Source organism: Rhinichthys klamathensis, unplaced genomic scaffold (genome assembly GCF_029890125.1).
Source record: "Rhinichthys klamathensis goyatoka isolate OS25496 unplaced genomic scaffold, OSU_Roscu_1.1 h1tg000126l_1, whole genome shotgun sequence".
Classification (NCBI taxonomy): Eukaryota; Metazoa; Chordata; class Actinopteri; order Cypriniformes; family Leuciscidae; genus Rhinichthys; species Rhinichthys klamathensis.
In genome coordinates this window covers 228,071-240,200 of record NW_026606663.1, presented here as the reverse complement: position 1 = coordinate 240,200, position 12,130 = coordinate 228,071, and the positions used below count along the sequence as shown (strand labels likewise).

The window sequence follows — 12,130 nt, the reverse complement described above, 5'->3', positions numbered from 1 at the left end:
TATTCTTGTGATGACAGCTGCATTTTCATCATCATTACTCCAGTCTTCAGTGTCACATGATCCTTCAGAAATCATTCTAATATGCTGATTTGCTGCTCAGTTTTTTGATGAATAGAAAGGACATTTATTTCTAAATGAAATCTTTTATAACAATGTAAAAGTCTTTGACACCTTTGATCAATTTAATGCATCCCTGTTAATTATTATTATTTTTTTTTTTATTATTATTATTTTTTTTTTATATCAAAGTCTTACTCATGTATGTGGAAATAAATTGTCACCAAGTCTTTTTTAATTTCCCACTGAGGTCAGGTGTGCGTGCTTGTCTAAAGAAAGATTGATTGGCCAAGTGTCCCAGTTTGTCCGCCAAGAGAACAGGTCTGCTGTCAGTGTGTGTACAGATTCAATGATAAAACACACTGTTCCATGCCACAAAGTTAGAAGGTCCTGATGTTATAATATAACCCCTAAAGAATAACCACAAACTCAACTGACAGCGGTCTAATTCCTTGACCACCCTTTATAAAAAAAAACAAAGGTTAGATTATAAGACATTTTTCAATGATAGTTTGAATACATCATTTATTTCAATTTCAGACTCAAATCAACGTGTTGCTATTCTAAAGTCGGCAAAAAGCTTGTCCGCTTTGCAAGAGAGGCAAAGGGCTATTTTTATATCCCGCCAGCTCTGAGTGACAGCACAGCTGTGATGAACTAGTTCCTACCTTCATCCAACACGAGATTCCACTTCATAGGGAGACGGTGGGTATCTCTTCTCTTTCCCTCTCTATTTTAACTTCCTTTATGGCTGCGCCCCTATCTCCAGCTCAGGGTGTGGGAGGGGATCTGTGTGTATTCGTGTGACACACTCAGCTCAGGTGGGCTACTAGAAGGACATAGTTGCAGTAGTAGTTGTCTTCTCTGAGGGGGCCCTGTAATAACATGGACCGTGTGAACTGAGGGCCCCCCAGGCCAACAAACTGAACCATAGACGCAAGCACAGACCGCACCATGGTGGCTGAGGAGGTTATCATCACCCTATCCGGAGGAGCACCATGGGGCTTCCGACTACAGGGAGGAATCGAGCACCAGAAACCTCTGCAGGTCGCCAAGGTAATGATTGCTGGAAACATCAGAATAAAATGAACTTAAAATGGGTGCACTATACATCACTTTAAGACTTTTAGGCCTGGTTTCACAGACAGGGCTTAGACGAAGCCAGGGTTAGTTAGTTAAATTAGGACATTATTTAAGTAGCTTTAATAAACGTGCCGTAGAAAAAAACGTTACTGGTGTGCATCTTGAGACAAAACATTGACAGTGACATTTTAAGATATGTCAGTGCAAGTTGCTTTCAGTTAAAACAGCTCAAACATCTGGGATAGGCTGTGAAACTGGGGGGTGGACGTTATGTCTTTCTACAATTATTCAGTTCTAAAGAAACTTAAGATGTTTAAAGCAGCCTTAAGATGTAATGGACACCAGAAGCGCAGGCCCCTGCACTCCAAGTGTGGTGTGGAACTGATCCTTTACCAAAAAAGCAAAATGATTCATAGAGCTGTGAACTTGCAAGTACTATCTGAACTGCAGACAAACTCCTTAACATTTTGAGTCCTAAATAGAATGTGCACTAACTGTAAATTTAGCTATAATTCAAGGGTATATTACTAGTAACAAGCCAAGCTTGTAGAATAAATCTTCATATGTAGAATGATAATTAGCTGAAATATTTGATATGCAATTTATGACTGTATGAGAAGCTACTGTGTCAAGTGTTTCTATAGTACATGTATTAATCTTGTGATGTTGAGTTCTGCTGTTATTTTGTAATTACTTAGTAGATAGCAGATTATACATTATATTGTTAGTGAATAAGGATGTTGAACTTTATACTCTCGCACACTGTTTTAGTTCACGACCGTCCTCAGGCTTTCAGGATTCCGGTCATATTTAATAAAATTTGCCCTAATTAAATCTAATTTGGTCCCACGCCACACCATGCTTGTCATCTCTCAAAGAAATTAGTCTACTTTCTTCCAATTCCAGGAGACTTTGTTTTCTTTTTAAAGGATACAATGTCCTGTATATAATGTATTTACCAAGTAATCATAAAGCAGCTATTCTGTTTGATGGTCATGCTGATGTCATAGATGTTTGTAATTGTATAGGAAATAAAAATGGCCATGATTTTGTATTTTAGTTTAATATGATACCGAATCTGATCATTCAGGCCAGGAGTAACAACAGTGCTAATGGACTATTTTCTGTCTATCTGTATAATAATGTTATCCGTTTATGGTAGTTTTATGTATCCATTAATCTGGGCTATCATGAGAAGTATTGTTTTTTTATTGGTAGCTGCTTGTCATCAAAAGGGAATTAGATTAAACTAATGGTATGGATGCAGTTTAGACAGGGCAGTTTACAGATCCAGTTCACCACTAGGTCCTGAACCTGTACCTCTGCATTTACAAAAACCACAGGCAACAGGACAAGGATCCGAAATGGAAAACCAGATCACTGACCCATATTCCATGTTGCTTTAGTCTGTTTTGCTCAATCAATGGCCAAAGGAGCACACATAGGCTACTATAAAATGTTCCGTTAAAGCTGAGGTATAGGCAATTTCAGAGACGCCAGTAATAGAAAGCTAACTTTGAAAGCATTAGAGCGTCTCCAAAGCCCCGCCGCCTCCAAACACATAAATCCAAGTCGGTCATGAACAGCTCCGAATACAACGTGATGGGTTGCCGTTTCTGAATTACTGAAATTATGACATGGCGTGAACACAGCAAAAGCTTGTTGTTTTGGTTAACTCTGGGCTTCTTCGTCCGTTTTTTTTAAAAGTTTTTTTAAAAGTTTCGTCCGTAAACTTTTAAGTTTTGAATTGTTAAATTTTTTTGCTTCATCGGATGGGGATGAAACTTGGTGACTTTTGTTGTATTACCTATATGAACACACAAAAAAATCAAGGAGATGATTCTGATATGTTAAAGGGTCGTAAAAAAAATAGTCACACTTAGCTTCCTCCCGGTCAAAAATGACCGACGAAAAAATAGGAAAACTCAGAGAAACTTTTGGTGGTACAAGCTACAGATCAGCCACTGTGCAGAAAAAAAGTGTTCAGCAATGAAGGGGTGACACTCTAAAACATCAAGAGTGCAAATAAGACCCCCCCCCCCCCACACACACACACACACACACACACACCCACGCACACACAAACACACACACACATACACAGATAAACTGGCAAGACTGCAACAGAAAATTTTTAGAATATGCAAAATAAAATCAATAAATGAAAAAAAATCTCGCTCAAATGCACGCGCACACACACACACACACAAACACACACAGAGATAGAGAGAGATAAGGCAAGACTGCAACAGCAAATTTATAGAATATGCAAATTAATGAATTAAAATTAATAAAAAATACCAATTTATTGAAAATGTCTGTATAAAGTGTTTTGAATTATCACTAACCATCCCTTATTTTGTTCAATTATTTGAATGATCAAATACTGAGTAACAAAAATGTTTGCATTGTGTTCCCTTTCTAACCAAATGCTAGTTTGATTGTAATCATAATGCAAAACCTGATACTTATCTAAAAAATTGTGTTAAAAAAATTAAGTAGTCTTTTAAAATATCTAAATGTATATCTAAATAAAAAAAAAACGAATAAGATAGAGAAATCATGTCTAAAACAACAATAGGAATCAAAAAGCATTTCTATGTATTTATATGCTATGGGAGCCTACAGGCGGTTACAGGACATGACACATTTATATATTTTTAAAGCCACTAGATGGCGCTCTTCTCACTTGAATTTTTTTTTTTTTGAAGGCCTAGACTCTATTTTTATGTAAAATGTTGCATTTATTAAAAAAAAAATTATATATTAATTCTAATGGAAAAAATAGCTCATAAAAATTATATAATTAATGCAAAGTATCATAAAAAACTCTAAAAATTCTAAATAATAATCAGAAAATATTATAGAACAAAAATATATTTGATTGGTTATCCTGGGAAAAAATAAAGTTACATTTTAAGGCTTCGTCCGTTTTTGACCGGGAGGAAGCTAAGTGTAACCCATTTGCGAAGAAGCCCAGAGGGTTAAAACATAACTGTAAAAGGTGGTGCTGTTTGTTTGCGGCACACGACTGTCTGTCTGAATCCGAAATCACCCTTTAAATCCTCAATCATTATTCCCTACGTTAGTCCACTAATACAGTTTACTTGAAGGAGTAAATTCGGACAGCCGTTGAGTGTAGGCCTACATCGGCCGTACACTCGTTATTGCAGTGAAATGCGGGAAAAGAATGAGTGCTCTCGATAACGTCCACTATAGTTTTGGACACCACTACAAATGGCTGCCCCCTCAAATAATGCCTATTTGAGGTGGGGAGAATTCGGATTCAGCCTCTGTCTACAACCATAGACAGTACAACTAGCCATCAGCTAGCCATAGACTCATGGAACACGCTGATGACGTGTGAAGTCTGCATGACCAGAGTGCGCGAAGGTATGCAAATACATTCGTTGTTTGACATATCATTGCATTCGGACCGAATATTTGAAAAAAAAAAACATTATTTGGTCCTGAGACTTCCACAGAAGAAGTACATTTTTAAATATTTAGACCACTTCTATTATAGATTGCTATCAGGATATGAAGAGCATTTCAACCAGTATTAAAAAAGTGTTTATGAAAAACATTGCCTACCCTAGCTTTAACAGTCAGGTATATTGATTCAGGAGCTTTCACAGTATTAAAGATCAGAGAATGTAAAATGTCATTAACACATTACACTGTTCTTATTTAAAGTATAATTATAAGTATATATAGATTGATTATTGCAGCTTCAAAATACGTGCAACCTGTCACTGTGAACACCACTGAAATCAGAGCCTATCGTCCTGTGCTTAATAAGATGACAGACAGGACAGGAGTTGGAGCAATGGCATTGAAGGTCCAATTGAGAAACAAAACTAACACACAGGCACATAGGGAGTGTCTGTTAACTGTTTATGCCAGCCTACTGTGTCGTTTTCATTCTATTTAGACATCATTCATACTGTAAATATTAAGATAAAATTATCTGAAATAAAAAAACAGTATTATGAACAATGTTGCACGTTTTTTGCTGGCTCATCTCACTTAGAGACATTTTGATTGTTTCAGAACTATATTTTTTATTTCGAAATGTATTTTGTATTGCATTTATGGGTGACATAATGGCTCAGTGTGTAGCACTGTTGCCTCACATCAAGATGGTCCTTGGTTCAAGTCCCGGCTGTGTCAGGAGGCCTTTCGATGTGGAGTTTGCATGTTTTCCCAATGTTGATGTGTACGCTTTGGTTTCCCTTACAATTCAAACACAGGATAGGTGAATTGGAGACACTAATTATGAACTTTGTAAATGCGTATGACCAAATTCATGTCACTCGTTATGATTCCTTGCAGGTCTACTTTTTAAAGATGGTAAGAATTTGAAATGTTATATCAATACCTAGTCTTTGCCTTTTCTATGTTAAATATCCAAGGTCATTTCAAATTCGACCTATTCATACATTATCAACTTACATTTATCCTGTAGGTGCGTAAGCGAAGTAAAGCATGTCGGGCCGGACTACGTGAGGGAGATGAGCTGGTGTCCATCAATGAGAATTCCTGTGGGAGTCTGTCGCACGCACAGGTCATGAACCTGATCGACTGCATGCCAGGAACGCTACACATCCGAGTTAGGAGGTAAACCATCTTTTACTTTGCCAATGCTTATCTGTTTGTTTAACTCAAATGGGAGCTGAAAGTAAATAATTGTATTGACTGTATTTAGACCTCCAAGCCAGGGCTGCTGTGAGATATTGTTTCTGACCACCCCTGTGCTATTTTACCCCCTCACATGTCTATCAGGGCACCGGCTGGCTTCCAGTCGGTGGTTCTTGTTGCTCGAGCTCCTTCTCCCCGCATTGATAAAGAGTACCGTGCTGCCCTTAGGGCCATGTCACCATCCAGCTCCCGACCTCACCAGTCCAGTGTGCGGCAGATACACCGTGAACCCCTGATGTCCCCGACCGGACGCAGTGGACTGACCTCCCCGCCGGGCAGTGAAGCCTACTACGGAGAAACGGACAGTGATGCAGACGTGGCTGCTCATGAGAGGCAACGCAAACCAAAACGACGCAGTCCCAGCAATTCACCTGGCAAGGCTGCTCGAGCCTCACCAGAGGGAGCAGAGACTTCAGAAATGAGTGGGTATGACAGTGCCTCGGATGCCCAAATGTACAATCTTTTGGGGCCTAATAAGAGGGAAGACGCACTGCCTGGTGTAGCCCGCAGAGAAGTGATTTACCAGCCCCCTCCCCATGGAGCCTGGTCCTCACAGACCTCAACGGAGACCTCATCCATGAGTGCGGATGACCAAAACCCACGAGAAGCGCTAATGGAAGAAGACAGTGGGTTTCAGGAGCCCTCAAACCTTCCCCCTCTGGTTTCTCTAGAGAGAGCCAAAGAAGCTCTTATGCTGAGCTCTCGTAGTCAGTTGGTTCCCATGGTTGGTCCAGTTGACAATCCAGTGGATGAGGAACTCACATTAACATACATGGATAAAGCAAAACAAGCAAGTGAGTATATTGAGATTATTGCTCTTGTGATTGGCTTACTGTCATGAACACCTGCTTTGTAAATATGTTCTTAAAGTCACTGTTTGTGGTTGCCTGCATGTAAACCTTTGAAGAGAAAAGGGTTGATCATACTGAGTAGCCCCCACAAGTGTCTATATTTGTCCTGAGGCTCGCAGGATTGATAACCTGAGCACTGCTTTGCATGAGCTGGCAGAAGCATCTCCAGCTGCTAGCTCATATCAGGTGACAGAGCGCCTCACAGGCCTCATTCTCTTCACCTATATTCTCAGCTGAAATACTGGACAGTATTGTTAGTATTCTCAGTATTGTTTTCAGACATGAACAGCCAGAATCTGTCTGGAAAGGAATTTAGAGTCACTTAAATGTAATCAGTCACAAATTAGCATACTTCAGAAGATAGGTTAGTGTCCATAAAATGAGATACGCACCATTAGTTACACAGGTTTTACATTCCAGTGCCTGGACACTAGTAATGCAGTGTACATGCACTGGTATGACACTGATCCTGGACTGCAGCTGCGGAATGTGTGTTTGTTGATCCCAGATCAGGTGGTAAACAACACATTGGCATCTGTGTTTATGCTGAGATTACTTGCTGTGGAATCTAATGTGCTATTAATAGATCATTAATGTTAAATATGTATGAAAAATATGTACGATGATAACCATTCATTCATTTAGTGCAAACATTAGATTCAACAGTTATTAAATCCAACGAAATGGCTACACCTCATGATTTACATTCATTCTAGTTAATTAATTCCCTCTTATGATAATAGTTGGGTTTAGGAATTAACTCAGTGGTGAGACTTAGTTTTAGGTTTGGGTCATGTGCCACAGTACCATTTTTATAAAGTGTACAAGCATATTCAGAGCTACAGCTATTTGAAGCACTGACATTTCAAGCAACAGCATAAATAAACAGTCATACATCTAAAGACATCTCTAATTTGTACTCTAAACACTCTCATGCTCTTCTCAGGGACCACAATTAAGCACTGGTAAATAATGCATGTCCCCATTGTAGACAAATCAATTTGGCACCATGCTCTTTTTCACTAATTGCTATAGATTCATATAATGAGTGGCCCTGATGCTAAATGCTTTGATTTAAACCACATTTTTACTGAGTTATGATGTGAAAACTGTTAAAAGAACAGTTAAAAGATCTTTAACTATCCTAACTCCTCCTAACAGAGGAGTAAAGTTTAGCAAGTGTATGGACATTGATGGGCACTGATTTTGCACAATAATACAGGACTGAGTATTATTTGAATAATGAGACTGACTTTATTCAACATTATATCTGACTGAATAAAGTGAATGGTGTAAAGCCATAAAAATCAATTTATAATAAAATTTTGTCTGAAACCTTTCATCTCATGTTATGCAGAATTGAACCGTGGAGAGACGGTCATGGACAAACAGGTGAAAGAAGCTCGGTCCAAGTGCCGCACCATCGCCTCACTACTGACGGATGCACCAAACCCTCATTCAAAGGGTGTTTTGATGTTTAAAAAGCGCCGGCAACGCTCCAAGAAATACACACTAACCAGCTTTGGAAGTGTTGATGAGGACATGAGGCAAGACTCTCAAGAAGAGGATGGCATATTTCCTGGCAGCGAATCAGAGTTTGATGAGGAAGGTTTCTCTGCTGCACCGGACCCCACATGGGACAGCGACTATCTTGAGATGCTAGAGAAAAGATCTGCTTCCAGAGGTCAGGAAGGAGAGGGTGGTGCTCTCAGTCCTGGTTTGAGTGATACTTCTGGGAAGGGGGCACAGTTGTTTGAGCAGCAGAGGAGAAGGGCTGAGGAACATGCAAAGAAAATGGAAGCTGCGCAAGAACAGTTACAAAGCCAAATCCTGGGCATTGTACTGAAAGAGACGCAATCACTTCCTCAACTACAGACACTGCAACCTCAACCACAACCAAACTTATTGATAAAGCCCAATGTCCAGCCACCATCTGTTGCTCCAAAACCTGCCAGACCTTCAAAAACACTACATCATGAGGTTGCACCAGCAGAAACACAAAACATGACACAGATGAGCACACCTAAGGCCATTCCTGCTATGGTTAGCAGGGATACTTTAAGCACAATGGTGCCAGCCCCCTCTGTCTTGCTCCAAACTAATCCCTCAGTACCTTCTGCTGAAACTGTGATGGTTCCACCACCAACTCCTCTACCAGAATTACCTGCCAGCTCTGTGTTAAATAGAACTGCCCGTCCATTTGCCCCAGGCTGCGTTATCAATCGGGCAGCCACCGCTCCTGTTGTGTTTCGCCCTGCAGTCAGTAGAAAGACACCCAGACCTGTTTCGGTGGCTGTGGTGGTACCATCATTTTCAGCAGCATCAGAAGAGCATGCCAGGGGTGTCACCCCTGTCTCCTTTGTAAGCCAAGTCACAATGAATCAAATGAGTGAATATGTCCCTTCTGAAATGATACCTACACAGCCCTTTATGCCTGGAAAGTCTGTTCCTCCATCTGCTTCTGTATCCATGGAATCATATTCTCAACCTGCTCTTCACTGCTCCTCAGTGGAAAACATCCAGGTTGCATCAGTGCCACCTCCCATAGTTCAAACCAAAGAACCTACCTTTCTTAATAAAGAAGAAACCGCTGTTCCTCCTGCAATCCCTGTTGACAACATGGTGACAACTTCTGAGACCCCTACAAGCCCTGTTACTTCGCTGTCACCAATAGTTTATCGTGAAAAAACCTCTTCCTCTGGTGGCCGCTCTGGTATTCTCCGAGAGTCCCAACGCCGTAGTGCATACAAGCCAATGTTTAAGATACCTGACAGCAAGAAGAACTCACCAAACCCTGAACTATTGTCTATGGTGCAGAACCTAGATGAAAGACCCAGGTGTGTATATTCTGAACCTGAAGATATTACCCACAACATTGATGACAATAGGACAAGGGTCCCACCGCCTGTGGCTCCTAAGCCACGGGTCATCCCAGAAATGTCACAGATCCCTCAAGCAGAGGGAAAAGGTGCAGAGCTGTTTGCTCGTAGACAGAGTCGCATGGGTTTGTTTGTTGTAGACTCTCCACATCTGCAGCCTGCACCTCTACAACCCCAACAATCCCAATCAGTCATAGACTTGATCCAACCACTGGAACCCTTACCAACTCCATCCCAATGGAAGTATTCCCCTAATGTTCGTGCCCCTCCACCAATAGGTTACAACCCCTTGCTGTCTCCTTCCTGTCCTGTTGGGGTTCAGCGTGGAGGTGCCAAGGTGTCTGAGGGAAGTTTCAAAGGAAGTAAGGGTACTTATGGTGTCCCAAAAGAGGGTATCAAGGTCTTGGACTTCATGAGGCGGCAGCCTTACCAACTGAACTCTGCAATGTTCAGTTCTGGTGGCGGCATTGGCACACAGTCTTCAATCCCCTCCTACCAGAGGCAACAGAAGGAGGGCCATACTCTGACACCACCCAAGCAGATCCCAGTAAAGGCGGCACGTGTGTATGAAATCAAACGTTTCTCCACTCCCACCCCAATGTCAGCACCAACTCTCAACCCCACAGTGATTGTACCACGCTCACGGACCACGCTTGGCGAACACTTCTCTCATTCTGACCTGACGTCCCCTCCACCTGAACCTGTGACCGAATCAACGTCAGCAACTTTACGGGCCCCAGGCCTCCCAGAGCTCCCCAAACTTTCAGCTGTCCCCATCCCTCACCCCATGCCGTACTCACCCCCAGCTCCCATGTCAAGTATGTCAAGCCTAAGCTACTCTGGGTTCCAAGCTGCCAAACAGTTTAAGAGTGCCCCTGAGTTAAGTGCCCTACCACCAAACCCCTTAAAGTCTCATATTCAAGTTCCCAAACCTCGCTTTATTGCAACAAGAGGGGGTATCCAGCCCCGCGTCTGGAGGCCTGGAACCCTACCTCACTGACAGTATTCATTTATATGCAAAAGAATCTAAACCATCTGCTTCTGTTCCAGACTCAAAATTCCTACTTTGATGATACAGTGTGATCAAAGTATGATCAATGTGTTAACATCTGTTTAATATAACTTGAAGATACAAAGAAATGATATTCTTCATTTCATATGAAAATATACTGTGGAGTATGTTAACTTTGTTTTGAGAGTGCTTTTCTGCAAAATGTTCATCAGTATTTTTTAAACCTCCCATTTTGAAATCAAAATTGAACCTACATGCATGCATTTCTCAATGCATGTTCCTGGTCTTAATGTAAACAATTTATCTACGTTATGCAAAGAAAAACATTGTTTGGCTTTGTAAACTTCTATCAAAGTGTGGGCAAATTGGATATTAACCAATAGCCAAATAGCTACTCAGGCATTGTTTAGACAAACTCACATTCGGTCTGGCTTCCTAGTGGTGTGTAATGCCTATTATTCTCAATCCAATCAGTTGCGTCATGTATTGTTTCTTTTCTCATTGCATATCTTGTTACATTTACACATCAGGTTACAGCAGTAAAAATGGTCCTAACAAGTTAAATACTAAATGTAAAACTAATTATTGTAAAGCTATTGACAATGTGTCAGAGTACTTATTTACCAGTGACTGCTAGACAACAGGGTTTTGCAGTGCAAGATTCCCAATTTTATAGGGATGAAGAAAACTACAATCTGACATGGTGCCTAGAAAAACATTTCACATGGATTGGACTGAAATAGAACATGGATTTGACTGAGGTGTTTTGAGATATTTTCTTTCAAAATTTCTTCAAGACATGTGTGAGTTTTGACTTTTGGCACCTTTTACATACAAAAGTGTCATCGCTTTGCAAAGCCTTGATCTACTTGACATTTTTAAGAATGGAAAAATTCCCTAAGAAAATGAGACAAGACGAGGCTTTGTTTTGCTGTATGCTCTTAGGTCAATCAGAAATGATATCTCTCCTGGCAGAGCCTGAACTGAACAGGTGCATGAGGGTCACAGCATATTTGTAGGAGCAAAGTAAACAGGGAAACCAGGCTGGTTCTTTAAAGTGTGCTCTGGCTGGATGTGTAGTCTTTATATCCCTGTACCTATATTTTAAAGGGGTAAGATTAATGAAAATCTTTTTAATCATTTTTTTTTAGAAACGTATTCAAGTGGTCAAATTAGTAAGTGTTGGAAAGATACAGTGTTGGAAAGAGTTCTAGAGACAGACATAGGCTATTTGAGCCCTGAAGCAAATCTGTCGCATGAAGACAGGCGTAAAAAGTGCAAAGCTAGCACTGTCCTGGATTATCAGAAGGTTTATTAGCCAACTGGCTTCACTAGAATTAGTCAGAATACTCAAAGCAACATGACATTTGAATGGCATTTGTGGCAGTGAGGCTGATAATTGTGGTTGTTTTTGAATGTGTTCCTCAAAAATATTGCAACGTCTTTAGAGAAAAAAAAATCTGAGGCCTTGTAACATTAAGGGAACAATGAATTGAGGTTAAAAGAAGGGAAATCAGTTTATATAAATGTGTGTTAGATATACAGAG

At 40.5% G+C, this 12,130-nt stretch overlaps 1 protein-coding gene across 2 annotated transcripts; it reads left to right on the top strand.

Annotated features, from left to right (window-relative positions):
- The first annotated feature begins 751 nt into the window (after positions 1-751).
- On the top strand, positions 752-10,756 carry synpo2la (synaptopodin 2-like a). 2 transcript variants are annotated; one of them, XM_056256270.1, is made up of 4 exons: positions 752-1,113; positions 5,609-5,760; positions 6,010-6,635; positions 8,050-10,756. In XM_056256270.1, the coding sequence occupies exons 1-4, from the start codon at positions 1,012-1,014 to the stop codon at positions 10,569-10,571; spliced, it is 3,402 nt and encodes a 1,133-aa protein (XP_056112245.1). In that variant the 5' UTR covers positions 752-1,011; the 3' UTR covers positions 10,572-10,756. The 2 variants fall into 2 exon arrangements, with proteins under 2 accessions (XP_056112245.1, XP_056112244.1); XM_056256269.1 differs by having other exon boundaries at positions 5,926-6,635.
- Positions 10,757-12,130: the final 1,374 nt, after the last annotated feature.